Consider the following 15,117-nt stretch of genomic DNA (forward strand, 5'->3'; position numbering starts at 1 on the left):
CCCCATACTCCCTCCCGGCCGGTTCACAACCACCTACCTCGCCGCTATGGCTAGCCTCAGGCACCAGGAATAGCATTATCAGTTAAAGACAACGCTACCGATGGTCGCGTCAATTTTGGCGAACGAATCGTGTTCTTGGAGGCCCTCTTCTACCACATCTTCCCCCTTTTCTTTTCTTTTTCTTTCTTTTCAGCCACAACACATCGCCCCAATGCAAGATCCGATTTATTGGGCCCTGGAAAACACTTCTGGTACCCAGGACGTATCTATCTTCTGCCTCAGGCACCAAGGATAGGCATCTTCTGTGACGTGACCCCACTTGTCTGGCGTTTTACAATTCTCCCTCCCACCAGTGTACCATACCTCCTTTTTGTTAATGCTTAAACACGCGGCGGCTTTGTTACGACTGTTAAGAATATGAACAAAGCTCGACAAAATTTCGACGAAGTTGCGTGGGACAGAAATGACGAAGCTTGGGAGAAGTCCCAGAAGCAGCTCCGGCTCAAATCTACCTGCCGACTAGTCGAGTCTCTAGCCGCGAAGGTCTTGGGGAAGCGGGCATCGCTGGTTTCTCCGATATTCTTTGGGGGGTTCAATGTGCTTTATCGAATTCACCTTGAAGGGCATGATCCCGATGTTATTGTTCGACTACCATGCCCCGATTTGGTCCAGTTCCCGGAAGAAAAGACACTCTACGAGGCCGCGACTATGGCATGCCTTGCCCAAAATACACCTATCCCGGTCCCAGCTGTCTTTCACTACACCTCTTCCTCGGACGTTGGACCAGTCATAATCCTGCAACACGTCGAGACTACACGGGACATGTCAGACGCCCTTGCGATCCCTAGTCAGGATCCAGATGAGACACCGGTTCTAAACCCAAGCATTGACGAAGAAACGCTTAGACGGCTGTACAAGAACATTGCTGTTGTGTTAATGCAGCTCTCAAAACCCAGCTTTCCCCGGATTGGATCATTAGTCGAGGTTGCAAAATGCCACTATTCGGTTGCTGGACGACCCATCACCCAGAACATGAACAATATGATCCAACTTGCCAACATTCCCAAAGCAGTGCTTCCGCCAGCAGATAAAACCTATGGGAGCGCCAATGACTGGTATATTGCTCTGGCGGAAATGCACATGGCACAGCTACTCTTCCAACACAACGATCTTGTCCGCTCAGAAGATGACTGCCGAAATAAATACGTGGCCCGCTATCTATTTCACTTGCTTGCAAAACAAGGGCGATTATCTTCCTTCGGATTTGTCGAGGACAACTGGTCGTCCCAGTCTACGTCTTCGAAATTTACCTGCTCAAGACCCAACGGGTCGGACTCTTTCCGTCTTTGGTGCGATGACTTGAGGCCAGCCAACCTTCTCCTGAGCCAAGAGGACGACGTCATTGCGGCGATTGACTGGGAATTCACGTATGTTTCACCTACACAATTCATCCTCGATCCTCCTTGGTGGCTCTTGTTGGAAGTTCCTGAGATGTGGTCTTCCGGAATGGATGACTGGGCTAGTACTTATGATACCCGACTCAAAGCCTGGCTCCTTGCGATGGAAGACATCGAATGTGCCTCGGTTGACCAGTTTCCGTTCAAATTATCCTCCTATATGCGTGAAAGCTGGTTGAGCGGTCGCTTCTGGCTCAATTACGCTTCAAGAAAGAGTTGGGCCTTTGACGCAATCTATTGGAAGTACTTGGACGAAAGGTTCTTTGGTCCCCGGGAAACAAATATCTCAGGGGTTCAGTTATGGAAGACAAGAATACATCTTCTAGGGGAAGAACAAAGAAGAAAGATGGACATGGTCGTGCAAAGAAAGATGGAAGAGGCGAAAGAACGTGCCTTGGTAGACTGGGATCCAAGCATGGCAAACAACCTTCTACACGAGGCACTACGAGACAGTGAAGACTTGAAGATCTAAGTAATAGCGAAAGATTTCAATTCTTGTTGAGCCAGGGAAATTGGCTGCAGGCTTGGTCGGCCCCAGAAGCGGCTCCCGCTACATCGACGTTCTGCATCCGAACTACCTCATCTATCGTTTCACACCAGACTGCTTTTCATTTCCGCCCCCAGCTATTTGTAGCCAGATACTCGATCACTCGCCCAAACCGAGAGGACCAAAACTCTCACACGGCCGAACTAGAGAGGTAACTCCATGCCGAGAGCTCGCGCTACTACCCAGCAGTCGGCCATGCCTGTAGCTGATTACATGACCACTGCAGCCGTTAGGTCAGGGAATCATTCAGAGGACCTATGATCGTATAAGCGACCAATGGACTATCAAAGGCAACAAACACATCAAAGTGCAACAAGAAATAATACAACTGTGATTAACCGCAAATGTCCTTGACGTCCATCAATCAACGGTTCCGGCTCTCAACCAGTAGCCTAAGAATATCCCAATGTCCTTTCTCTTTCGCTCGCGTCATCGCATCTTTTCCTCCTGTCTCCTTCAATTCCACTCGGGCGCCATGATTGAGCAGGAGCTTGACGATGTCTCGATTCCCAAGCTCAGCAGCTCGTGAGAGAGGTGTCCTGATGCCGGCGGGCTTGTGATACATTTTGTTCTCCAAGTCATTCCCAAGGTCGTAGAACTCTACCAAAGCATCTTGAATATCTCTGTTGCCTTTCAAACTCCACCAAGTCGGAGATCCCGAGCGGAGGTCGCGGATGGCTCTCGTAGCATGTTCAATATCTGTAGAGGCGTATGTCGGCCCATCATAGAATCCACGAATGGATTTCCCTAGTTGGCGCATTAGGTCCGACCTGAAGGCTAGGTTTCTTGAAAGCCTTGGATCAAACGCCGTGAAATAGATCGGGAGGCAATAAACATACCCAGTCTCGACGTGACTATCAAGGAGAATCTTCACAGTGTCTAGAGACCCTGAGTCTATTGCATGTGCGAGTAACGTTCGAAAGCTTAGGTCATTCATAGAACAACAAGCTTGGGCGATTTCTTGGAGTCTCGGAGATTTTATGTCTATGAAGCCAAGGAGATCCTGCATGAAAAGATATCTCTGGTTGACGTCAACTCTGGCAGTTTCCAGAAAGAGCTTTACCACGGTGGTTTGTCCTTCTTCAATTGCATAGAGCAATGGCGTCATTCCGGTATCATCGATCTGGTCCGCATTGTAGCCATAGTGTAAGAGAGCGCGCAGTTGGTCGACCAGTCCAAAAGATGTCGCTAAATGGAGCCCCGTAACCCCAAGGCAACCTTCTACACTTCCAACCTTGGTCCACCGCAGGAACTGGAACGATGATTTGACTTTGACCCCTGAGTTGAGGAAGCACATGATTCGCTTGTGTAGAGCTTTCTCCGTGGTTCCCTTCTCTTCGAAGCTTTCACGCGCGTGGTGTCCCCAATTCTGTGCCGCATAGCCGTAGAAGGAGTTTGATTTTAGGAGCTCTATTATGTCGAGTGGCCTGTGAAATGGCTCTTGAAGATCGACACCAGATGAGAGATATTGGGCACATGCTTTCGCGATGACGGATGACGCCCCCGGGAAATAACGCTTCTTTCGCTGAAAGTACTCCTGGGCGGTCTGATGGGCCAGTCGGATGATGTCGCTTTCTTCATCGACTTCGACTAGTCCAGCAAATAGTGGCACTAGATCGGGTAATTTAGGAATGTAGTCCAGGTTGAAAGACTTGTTGCCCTTTCCAACGGCAAGAGCATGCAGGAGTTCCAAAGTAGCCAGTGGCCTTTTCGAGTGGACGATCCACTGCAAGGCCTCTATGGCCATTTCTTTCTGTGCTTGGCGTTGGCTTGTGATTCTATCCATGATCTCGTCGTATGCATCATCCAGCGCCGGCTCCCCCTTTCCTAGGGCTTTCAAAGTGTCCAAGAGGTGTCCCTTTGCTGACTGAGAGAGCAGCGAGTCAGTTTTGAACTTTGCAAGAAGGAACCTAACACGCCGTTAGCCTAAACGATTTACGCATTTAGATGAGTCTACGATAACATACATTCCACCAGCAGCTTCTAAGACTCCTCTCTTGACCATCTGGCGCATATCGTCATCATTCAACTAGCCAGGGCTGTCATGTTTCATTCTGTCCTGCAAATACTTGAGGATATCTTCGTCAGTTGCCTTGATCTCCAGCAAGAGACATTCTCGAAAGAGGGGTGCATTTTCTGGCTTAAACCGGGAAGTGGCCAAGATGTTGACTCCGCCAGCTTCCTGGAGCTTAAGCAGCGCGTCGAGGAACCAGGATAAGTTGGAAGGGTGACACTCGTCCAGTGCGTCAACGACAATGAAGGTCTCCGAGTATTTCGAACATGCATCGCAGGTAGTGTGAATAGTGGCCTCGAGTGTTGGCCTTGTATGAAAGGCTCTGTGTTTTCGAAAGAGCTCTATGACCGGTTCGGGAAGAGGGGAACGTGTTTGGGCCAGCTGCTTCAATAAGCTCAAAAGAAGCTCTTCGGGCGGTTGGGTGTTTTGCATTCGGTAATTGAAGTAAATGTAAGCAATCCCCACACCCGGGTCGCTGCCAAATTGTTGGCATAGGTGGTCGATGACAATTGATGTGAGGAGCGTCTTGCCCGCACCGGGAATCCCATGACAAAACAAAGTCTGCCGTTTCGACGTCGCCCAGGTATAAAACTCTTCCAAGCCTAGGAACCATTTGCCCGTTCCGGGGAGCCGTTTTCTGAACAAGTCGTTGTGCTGAGGGGCGTAGTCAACCGGAGTGAGCCACTCCAGAATCTCGGTAGCATCACCGTCGTGTTTCGCATCGACCAGGGCGTTGACACCCACTCTGATATCTTCGTTGGAGTTAAGAACTATGCACAAAGGCTAGACTGGCCGTGACTAACCTTGAATAACCTCCCTCACTTGCTCCAGCTCCTCAACCTTCTCAAGCGGGACCTCCAACAACAGCATTTTCGCGTACGCAGCAGCAGTCATGGCTGCGTACTGCTTCCAAGCCCCATTCTTGTGTGAATCAGCATAGTCACTGATTCCTCGGATGACCAGACAAGGCCACTCGTTCATAAGGCCCGCCGCCTCCATCTCAAAGCATAACACATTTTCCTTCTCTGCGATGCTGTCACGCACCAACGCGTCTTTCATGACCATGTTACCTGACCCAATATTACCGTAGTGAATCTTGGGGTCATTAGCCTTCCGAGACTTGCGCTCGACGATGTTCTTGACGTTCTGGTCCTCGTTGCACGCGTCGCAGTCGTCGCCTCCGAGGTGACGATAACCGGGCCTGAAGAGTATGTCCTTTTCGGGGCCGGGATAAGCACAATCTTCTAGGTCATCGCACTTTTCCAGGGCCTTCTTGAGGATTTTTGAGAGATTCTTGCCCTGTTTAGGATCTGACCTCAGCGTGCGCAACGTGGATAAGAGGAGCTTTGGAGGCTTGTTCATAACACCCAGGCGAACAAAGGTATCGATTTCCATTCTTCCCATGTCGTACTGGATGACACCACCTCCTTGACCGTCTGGTTCGGAGACAACAACATCGCCAAGCCGAACATCGTTCTTCTTGCTTGGTACGCCGCCTCCAATTCCCGCCATGAGAATGAATCTTAGCTTAGGAAACGTGGATATCATTGACTTGACAGCGCTGGTGGCAGAGCTGATGCCATACTCGGGCAAGACCGGCATAACAATATTGTGCTGCTTAACATTGCCCAGGATGTAGCTGTCTTCGTCATTGCGGTGTTGATGAGAGAGGCGCTCGTGTTCTTGGTCGAGCATGGCACGGGCAGCGCCGAGTTCCTCTGAAAGTGCCGAAATCCAGCCGATAGTGTATTGTTCTGGAGGAAAGCTGGGCTTGTCGTCGGGCTCAGAATTGGACATGCTTGCTGTAATGTACTCCAAGCCGTGGATGAAAACTACAGAACTCTTATGACAAGAAGTTGAACAAGTAAAGTCAAAGTAATGAGTGCAGCCCTTGTTGAAGAAGAAAAAAACAGGACAGACGAAGCCCCTCTTCGCTCTCTACTTTGCTTCCTGGCAATGTGTCACATTTCCACCAGGCTGTGGTTTCGGTGCTTTTCACTGGGAGCTTGTCGAGGCATTGATGCTGCGCCCCGCCCAGCTGATTGCACTTTCAGATGAGCCATAATGGTTTTAGCGAATGAGATGGGTTCTGTTAGCGACTGAGTCCTCTTGTGTTGCTTTTCACGCTCAGCTCTATGCAGCCACCGACTAAGGGGGAGGAAGCGGAGCCGTCAAGTAGCCCAGCCGCAGTGCTCAGCACTCGGGGCATCTTCTTTGAGGCCGCCCATCTTGAGAGACAAGAGGGATCACCCACTCGCCTACCTACACTGATCTCTTTGCCCTGTGATTTTAACCTCGCATTCTCCAGGACGCGTACTGTGGCTTTACCGTACATAAATGATACAGCCCGGCCCCTGATGGGTTACCTGAGCCAGAAGATCGTACATAAGTGAATTGCCGGACGAACCTTGATGCATAGTTATTCCACTTGCATTCTCGTAGGTACTTCGTAGGTTTCTTATGGGCTAGTTATCGGAGACAACAAGAAAAAGCATATCCTTCTTGCCTCGTAGAGAGGGAGTGTTGGACGCAATGGGTAGAAAGCACATCACCAAGCCTTCACTGCCACAAACTCTCAAGGGAGCCGCTGCGAGGCGCCCACCAGGCAACCAGCCAACCCACTGTAACGTACTTTACAATTTTAGCAGCGGTCATCGGATCAGATGATTCGCATAGGTACAGCGCGCACTGTCTCTTGAATATGCTCTGCGACTGCCCTTCGCGGCCTAGACAGTTTCGTATACATCATTACCATGGATGGCAACACTGTCTCGTGTCCCCCCTGTCGATGAAACGGTTACACGTGATTGGATCTGAAGACTTCGCGGCTTATTGAGAGAATACAGTATGTCAGACTCCTTGTCATAGACCAGACTCTACTAATATGACCAGACGAAGTATTAATTGCGCTTAACTAAATCGTCTCCATGGCTGTAATGTTGCTTTTGGATAATTAAAGGCATAACTAATCTGATATCAATGGCCATTCATCCAGATACTCCATTGGCCCCTGCTGTTGCTGTTTCTGCTGCTGGTATTGCAGTTTCTGCTTCTCCGGGGCAAGTTGTTCACCCCTGATAACCCGCTCCTGAACCTGTGAGAGTTGTTCCTAGGCGTATTAGCCTGTAATGAGCTGCGCATTCACGAATCACTCCCACGTACCAGACTCTCCATAGCATCTCTTAGCCGCTGGGGGCTAAGATTCATCTGGTCCATGCTGGCCACATTCTGAGTTTTGGAGCCTCGGGCGTCGAGTTGCTGTTGAAGGGGTTGCTGCTGCTGGTGTATCGGAGCGATCGGTTGTGAGTTAGGGCTACCGACTGTTGATGACGACAGTTAGGAGGTGCAAATTCATAATAATAAAGATATCGAGAGAATACGTACAGCGCTGCAACGGCTGCATCACTAGTTGTTGCTCGTGCTCAAGCGGTGTTGTTGCGAGCTGTCGCAAAGTAGGAGCATCTGGGTTGTTGCCAGGTTGAAACGCTACTTGCGAAGGAGATACATGAGACGAGTCAATGAACGGGTTGTTGGAAGGCACCGACTGCTCATCGGCAAACTCCCGGTTCTCTGTCTTCTCAGAGTAGAGAGCTAAGAAGGTATCAGGGCTAAGGCCAAGAGATTCCGCTTGTTTGGTAGGCCCTTCAATAACAGGAGGCTTCTTTACAAAACTTAGCGGGACCCCGTGAACGATATCCTTGTGTCTTTCCAGGTGGTACAGGGTGTCGAATCCGTCCTTCTGATCGCACTCGTAGAAGTCACAATGCCAACGCATAGCATGCCCGAGCCTACGTATGCCAGATCTGGCAAGCGTAGAGTCCATTTCACGTCGTGCTCCTATGTTAGGCAAGGCAGTTTTGACCCTCAATTTCCTCTTGCCTTTGCCATGGCAGTCTGACTGGTGCGTTTTTAGGGCCCTGCTAGAACCGAATGGCGGGTATTGACAACCCAGCTCGACACAAGGGAATCTCGGCGTGTGTTCGATCTCGTGGGCGACGCGTTCGTCATCATCTCCAAAGCCTTTTGTGGTGTAGGTACAGGAAGGGAAGCGGCATGGGTAGGCGTGACCGCCGAAATTGCCACGGAATTGTTCAAGCTCCGATGGTGTCAGGTCGGAGTGCTCCCGGATACTCATCAGCCGTTGGATCGCTGTCTCATAGTTTTCGGAAATGTTGTGAATGTGGGTGAGATTCTTCAACATGCCTAGCTCATCATGTTAGCTTCGCCCTATCTGTTGCAGTCAGGTTTACTAACCGCCTAGTTCTGAGTCGCCAAGCAACAGCCGCCGCTCGGTATGAGCTCTCAAGCCAATAGTAGCATCATACCACAGACTCGAAAGACATCTAATCTTCTCAAGTTCCTCGAAGGTCGGTCCCGAAACGTGGTCGTCATGATCAGGTCGCGATGTTGCCAATGCAGCCGATATTTGTGCGGCTATTTCCCCAAATCGAGGATCCCAATCTTCTATTGGGAGCGAGACCATCTCTCGCAACCCGACGCACCAGAATCTACTAGCATAAGGAATAAAGCCCCATACTCCTCGAAGAAGTTGCAAATTCCGACTATTCTCACAGAAATGCCTTCCAAAAACGTTGAATGCGGCGCGGAGACATCGTAATGAGGCAAGACCGTTTTCCCAGAGAATCGTTTGTTCCGAAATTCTGACGGATCTTTTGCAGGTCTCGCCTTGAAGATAACTAATTCAGGGGTTAGGATTCTGGCTATAGAGATCGTGTTTAAATCATAGCACCTACTCTTTGACCGAGCCATGGATGAATGAAAGAGTCGAATTTCTCCTTTCTTCAACAAGTGGCTTGCAAGCTTCGAGGATATACGACGGGATAGGCCGTGGACCGACCGGGTCGTCAGAGTGAAATAGCAAGGCGGATTGCAGCTCTGCTTTTCGAAGTGGTCGTTTAGCAAACGCGATCCAGCCGAACATTGTTCTCATTCGGAGGGCGGAGCGGGAGTCGAGATCGGACAGAATGCGAGACAAGATTTTGTCATAGCTATTTTTTTACTCCTACATCAGTAACCCACTCCCAAGAAGCAAGGCCTTGACCAGATAGGAGGGTACTCACAATTCTGAGAGTTCCCGTGGAAGGCTGTCGACCGCGGTCTTGAACTCGTCCTCGCTGTAAAAGAAGTTCGCAGCAAGGTAATTTAGTACTAAGCATGCCCAGAGAAACATCCCTAATAACTCAGCTAGTTGAATCTATTACCTGAAGAGGGAAGGTAGACTTACCATTAGACTTGACACCGATCTGGGTTGCTATACCTCGAAGGCCTTCTTCTGAGATGCCAAGCTCCATCAACTTGTTGCGCATGATGCGAAGCCTCATGTCCGCAAATTTTGCAATAGCCACTGTCAGACTAGCCTTCTCCTCCGAAAGAGAAACGGATGGCTTTTTCTTCAACTTTTCATGAAGTGGCACTGTGTCCCTGCTGGATATCAGGACCTTGCATGTGTTCCCGTTGGACACCAGGCGATCCATCATTCGGACGAGGCGACGCTGCTTGTCATGGGGGCATTCGTCCAATCCGTCCAGCACAACGTATACAGGCTTTTGATCCTTGTTCCCCCCGGAAAGTACCTCAACAGAAGTTTCGAGAAGTTTCTCAAGGATAGGGAGGGTAGCCTGTCTGCTGCCGACATATTCTTCATAGATATGGGCCACAAGGTCGCCATCGCCTCGAACGGACTGAAGAAGTAAAGCCTTTATGATTTGGTCGTAGAGCGTCGAGGAACTCTGAGAATATGAGCAGAAGTGTCTGACCACCAATGAGTTGTTCTGGCTGTCAAGGAACCTCAGCAGTCCAGCACTGATAACGCTCTTTCCAGTCCCGGGGCCTCCCTGGAGCCATAGGAAAGGAGTTTCGGGGGTTGGCCGGAGCCATGCAGACACTTCTGATTTCTTCAGCACCCAGTCGATGGTCCCTGGAGAATTGACGCTAACACTTGCGAGCGAATCCTGAAGAATAATCTGGTCTGAGTCGTCCAGCCTAAGCCAGGTGATTAAACCTTGAACCTGCCGTGATGTTTGTTCTCTCTCTTCCCGGGCGAGTCTCTCTAAGCTTTCAGTTTTCCAGGACTCCAATTCCTTCCTCATTTCCCGAGCCTCGAGGATGTTGTGGGCGTTCACCTCTTGGTCGATGAGCGCTGCGTGCCTCTTGAGGTCGTCGAGAATGTTCTCAAACGTGCGTTCAAATCGGCCCCATGACGTCGCGAAGAGGGTTTTCCAGCCTAGATATAAGTTAAGCTAGGGATAGTAAAGGTTTCACGCAAGACTGCTTACAACGACGGGTGACAAATTTGTAGGCAGCTTTATGAAATTGTAGAATGTCCGCGTAAAAGATGGCAAAGGTAGGATAGAGCTGCGGCTTATCCTTAAAAGATTGTTCCAAGAGTTGGAATCTCCGAAGCGAGTCGGCAATCTGGGAGTACGCCTTGATGAGCCGCTCAAACGCTTGGACGTAATCACTCGAGATCTTGGTCGAACACATGGTTAGGGACTTTATCTTCTACCGCCCTGCCAGGGGGAAAAGACGAGTACTTACTTTGAGAATAAGTTTAATAGGAGCCCAGATCCACGCCAGATACTCGGTCCCATTACACAACACTTCGATGACCTTGGAGTAGTGTTCCAAACCTAGGAAAAGTGGCTCCAGTCTCCGCATATTACGCAGGGATTGTCGTGCTGCCAGCTGCCTCTCGATCTCGATAGCTGCCCTCCTGACATCTCCGATTGTTGTCGATGCAAAGTCTCGAGAGTCAGCTGGACAAATCGCGCGTTCCAAGTCTTTGAAGGCTTTCTTGATCGTATCCCTGCCTGCTGATTGGGCAGCTGGTGGGGCCTTCAGCGACATTATGCGAGATGGATGGTGGGAAGAGTAGAGGAAATTGAGAACAGCCTTGAAAGTTTTGCGGTATTAATGGTGCCCAGGTCCTAGAGAGCCCGGTCAGGTGTGTTGAAAAAAAACTGCCAGTACTGATACCAAAATTACAGGGGGAGGGTGGCGGTGATTTCTTCAACCCACCTATCGTTTTGCACCTTTCAAGCCATCTTGTCTCTTGTCTCCCTCCACGGGGGCTGTGTCCTGCAGCCGGATTATGAGTGACCCATGATCACGGCCTGAGCAGAATTCTGCCTCGCTGCCTGATGCACTGGTTCCATCCAATAATAAGGCGACACATCTACTACAAATAGTTGCGCTTTCGGGACATGATTCTGGAGTTGTTGATCAAACTCTGCCTACAATCATGGATCCTCGGAGGAGGAAGCGACGTCGGTCAGACGATGAAAGCAAACCAGAGGTTGTGTTTCTTGAGTCGCGGGCATTGCATCCCATCCAGCGAAGTTCAATTACGCCCACTGAGGGCTTGACATTACCCCCAATTCTCTCGCCATGGATCAACCATTCGTCAACGGAGATGTTGTCACCAATCGTCACGGATCCCCAATACTGGGTCGGGACAGACTTTCCCTTGTTTAACCCGTTGGAAAACTCGTATGCTCTACACAGTGCAGTTCAGATCAACAATACAACTCTACAAGCTTCGTCTTCAGGTGCTCCAACAACCATAAACGAGACCACGAACCTATTTAGACAACAGGGCGAGCTTACTTTACCAGAGGATACTCCTCAATACACTCCGATGTTATTCGATCGGCAACAGACCAGGGGACCGACTTTCGAGACAATGGAAGGCGTATCCAGTGAAAGCTACTATGTGGAAGGATCCCCCGTCAACTCCAGCGCCGAGATTGACAACACACAGAGGTCGACAAGGTCCTCCTCAGCAAGTAAGATCGAGGTCGGGGCTGCAGAGGATCTCGTGTGCTATGGCATGGTAGGTGTAACGGATGTGCGTCGTCTAGGTCAAGCGCTAACGACTGGTTGCATAGGTGGTCGGGTTCCATGGAAATTATACCAAGCCTAGTTGGCAGCAAGACCAGGGTGAATTTCCTGTGACCATCGAGTCGAGTCACAAATTCACCGCTGCTTCAAACACCGACCTTCATGGCACATTCTCTTCAGAATTCGTTGACATCATGGAAGCGCTGCTAGATGTACCTAGCCTGAAATTCCAGGCCACCTGCACCGTCGACGATATTCCTTCTCAGTCTGCCATGAAGACGTCACGACTTGGGCCAGTATCGGTGCCGTGTGCACTTTCAGTCATTGTTTATGGGCCAAGAGACATGTGCGAGAATGTAGGAGACTTCTTTCAAGATATCGACATGTACTTGCAAGACCCCAAACGCTGTGACTTGGACGTCAAGTACTGCAATCCCCATCGTCTCTCATCGCTCAATATCGATGAGTGTCCGATGACGTCTGACCTAGCTGCAAGTGTTATGCACCTTGATACCGCTCTCTTTGAGGACGTATCTCGTGAGACTGGCCTCCTGGACATCTTTGACTCAAGCCAAAACTTGCCTGAAACCCCTCAACCACAAGCAATCCTCTCTTGCCTTAAGAAGTATTCTCCCCACACCTAGTCAAACCTTCGAGCTACTGACGATATTGCTAGGCACCAAAAACAGGCATTGACGTTTCTGCTGCAACGAGAAGCTGGCTGGAACTTGGACCCTCGCTCAGCCGACTTCTGGGACCTAAGACAAACAAGTCAAGCAATATGGTATGAAATAAGTCCAAAGCTTGAACTTGACTTATTAATCTCACCCATATCCCAGCTTCATCAACAGGATTTCTAAATCATGCCATTCTAATGAACCTCCCGAGTTTCGCGGCGGCATCGTTGCTGATCCCATGGGTCTGGGTAAAACATTGACCATGATTTCCCTGATAGCAACGGACAAAGGCCAAGTTGTCCACAACCAAATCTCGCCTATTTCTACTTTGAGATCCATGCCATCACTGATTCTCGTCCCGCCACCCCGTGAGTAGTAGTACCTTTCTCAGCAGCAGGAGGATGCTTGAAAATTAACCAACTCTTTCATAGTTCTCGACACTTGGGAGGAACAGTTATCCCAGTAAGCTTCATACCGGACATGTTAGCCTTTGTCTTAGTTATTAACCTAAACTCAAGGCACGTTAAACGAGGCGAAATTACCTGGCGACGCCACTATGGAAAGGAGAGGCTCAGCGAAACAGACCACTTGACTCAGTGGGATATTATCTTATCAACGTATCATACTGTAACTGCAGACTGGGGTGGCGGACAAAGAGCCGGGAGCAGCACTGTCTTCTCTACTATGTGGAAGCGGATTATCCTAGATGAAGGTATGTGGTGGCAATTCCTTTCAATCCTTCTTCGTCCCAGCAAGTGCCACAGTGCTTGGTAATGATGCGCCGTATATGAACTGACTAGGCTAGCCCATGTGATCCGAAACACACAATCCCAAATGTCCAAGGCTGTATGTGCCCTCGATGCCGCGGCGAGATGGGCGGTCACCGGCACGCCAGTCCAAAATCGCATCGGGGACCTCGCAGCTCTCTTAAAATTTATCCGAGCGCATCCCTACGACGAAGCCAAGCGCTTTGAGTCGGATATTGGACAGATGTGGAAGACCGGGGATATCCAGGAGGCGGCCAGAAGACTCAAGGATCTTTCCAGCGGCTTGATTCTCCGACGTCCAAAGACAGTCATTGATCTTCCCCCAAGGAAGGATCTGAAATTTCGAGTGGATTTCAGTCCTGATGAAAGGAAGTTCTACGACAAGTTGAGGCATCAAGCCATTACCAGAATGGAGGAAGCCTTCAGCGACGGGGACGGTGGATCAGCATCAGACTCATACATCACAGTCATCCAGAAGATCAATGCCCTGCGCATGGTATGCAACTTGGGTCTACACTATGACGCCAGACACGACCTAGCAGCCAAGGAAGAGTCCGCCAACCACTCCAAGGATTGGTCTACTAACGTACAACAAACTTTTGACTTTCAGAGGGAGATGGACTCGGTTCAATGCTCAAACTGCCACGCTTCGTGTGACATGATGGCTACGACCCTCGACACGGAGTCACTGGTCCAGCCATACTTCGCAAGCTGCCTGTCATTTCTATGCAGTGATTGCGTCCAGAGGTGGAAGAGACTGAACAAACCTATCACATGCCCACACGGCTCATCTCATCCCATTGCACCCGTCAACTTGAATTGGACAGCTTTGGAAGAGAGCCTCCGGTCGAGTGGCAATAGTGGTGTGACCTCAACTACCCCAACACAACTTTCAAGCAAAGTCACGGCTTTAGTTTCGCAACTTGGAAGCCTCCCCGCAGGAGTTAAAAGGTTGGCAAAGGAGAAAGAAGAGTTACGCACAGAATAATGGCTAACCACATATAGCGTGGTCTTCACAAGCTGGAGAATGACTCTGGATCTTGTCGCCATTGGATTAGATCAAGCGCGCATACGCTACGTGCGGTTTGATGGAAACGTTCCTCAGAAGCAGAGGTCTTCTGTGATCGAAACATTCAAGAAAGACCCGTCGGTCACGGTGTTTCTCCTGACCCTTTCCTGTGGTGCAGTTGGGTGGGCTTTTGTCCCTTGTATCAAGCGTCATCCAACTAACGTCTGTCCTCACAGATTAACACTCACCGAAGCATCTCGAGCCTTTCTCATCGAACCACACTGGTATCTCTACCCTTTCTAAGCACGCCGAGTCCCTACTCAGATGTTTCTTTTGCTTCTAAATTTCCTTTCTGTGGCTCTTTAATAACCATTATCATGATTAGGAACCCAACTCTTGAGGAACAGGCCTTAGCCAGAGTTCACAGACTCGGCCAACAGAGGGAAGTTACCACGGTTCGATTTTTCGTGAAGGACACATTTGAAGAGGTAAGTCCGCAGTGACTCCCCCGTCAGCTCTCTTTGTGGAATTGCTGGAATTTCCAACTATTAACTCAATCACCAGCGAGTTTTGGATGTTCAAAAGTCAAAGAAGAAGTTAGAGGAGGTTTTGTTAGTCCCAAAAGGCGAACGAGGACTAGATGACAGCCTTAGTTGCCTCGAGGTTAGTAAACACCCAGGTGGCTGCGATTTTCTGCGACTAACAATACTTCCAGGGCCTTCGGTCTCTTGTCTAGGCCTACTTCCTCCCCCATCTCAATCCGGCGCCTCTGTAGAGCATAATGTT

General features: G+C 49.8%; 4 protein-coding genes across 4 annotated transcripts; 2 read left to right on the top strand and 2 right to left on the bottom strand.

Annotated features, from left to right (window-relative positions):
* Window positions 1–417: 417 nt before the first annotated feature.
* NECHADRAFT_29954 (uncharacterized protein) lies at window positions 418–1,929 on the top strand (the record flags this gene model as incomplete). The annotated part of the gene is made up of 3 exons (XM_003049496.1): window positions 418–927; window positions 1,150–1,283; window positions 1,386–1,929. 3 exons carry the CDS (start codon window positions 418–420, stop codon window positions 1,927–1,929), a joined length of 1,188 nt encoding a protein of 395 aa, XP_003049542.1.
* Window positions 1,930–2,368: 439 nt separating this feature from the next.
* Window positions 2,369–5,815, bottom strand: NECHADRAFT_74034 (uncharacterized protein; the record flags this gene model as incomplete). Its single annotated transcript, XM_003049702.1, has 3 exons — window positions 2,369–3,914; window positions 4,074–4,788; window positions 4,822–5,815. 3 exons carry the CDS (start codon window positions 5,813–5,815, stop codon window positions 2,369–2,371), a joined length of 3,255 nt encoding a protein of 1,084 aa, XP_003049748.1.
* A 2,161-nt stretch (window positions 5,816–7,976) lies between these two features.
* NECHADRAFT_30503 (uncharacterized protein) lies at window positions 7,977–10,894 on the bottom strand (the record flags this gene model as incomplete). The annotated part of the gene is made up of 6 exons (XM_003049703.1): window positions 7,977–8,221; window positions 8,273–8,715; window positions 8,773–9,027; window positions 9,260–10,262; window positions 10,315–10,485; window positions 10,567–10,894. Coding segments are annotated over 6 exons (2,445 nt in total), but the record flags the coding sequence as incomplete, so codon positions are not given.
* Window positions 10,895–11,279: 385 nt separating this feature from the next.
* Window positions 11,280–15,067, top strand: CHR2128 (uncharacterized protein; the record flags this gene model as incomplete). The annotated part of the gene is made up of 11 exons (XM_003049497.1): window positions 11,280–11,870; window positions 11,926–12,503; window positions 12,555–12,662; window positions 12,718–12,923; window positions 12,987–13,017; window positions 13,074–13,267; window positions 13,361–14,273; window positions 14,328–14,615; window positions 14,717–14,819; window positions 14,896–14,994; window positions 15,047–15,067. 11 exons carry the CDS (start codon window positions 11,280–11,282, stop codon window positions 15,065–15,067), a joined length of 3,132 nt encoding a protein of 1,043 aa, XP_003049543.1.
* Between the last annotated feature and the right edge of the window lie 50 nt (window positions 15,068–15,117).

Source organism: Fusarium vanettenii (assembly GCF_000151355.1).
Source record: "Fusarium vanettenii 77-13-4 chromosome 1 genomic scaffold NECHAsca_8_chr1_1_0, whole genome shotgun sequence".
In the NCBI taxonomy this organism is placed as follows: domain Eukaryota; kingdom Fungi; phylum Ascomycota; class Sordariomycetes; order Hypocreales; family Nectriaceae; genus Fusarium; species Fusarium vanettenii.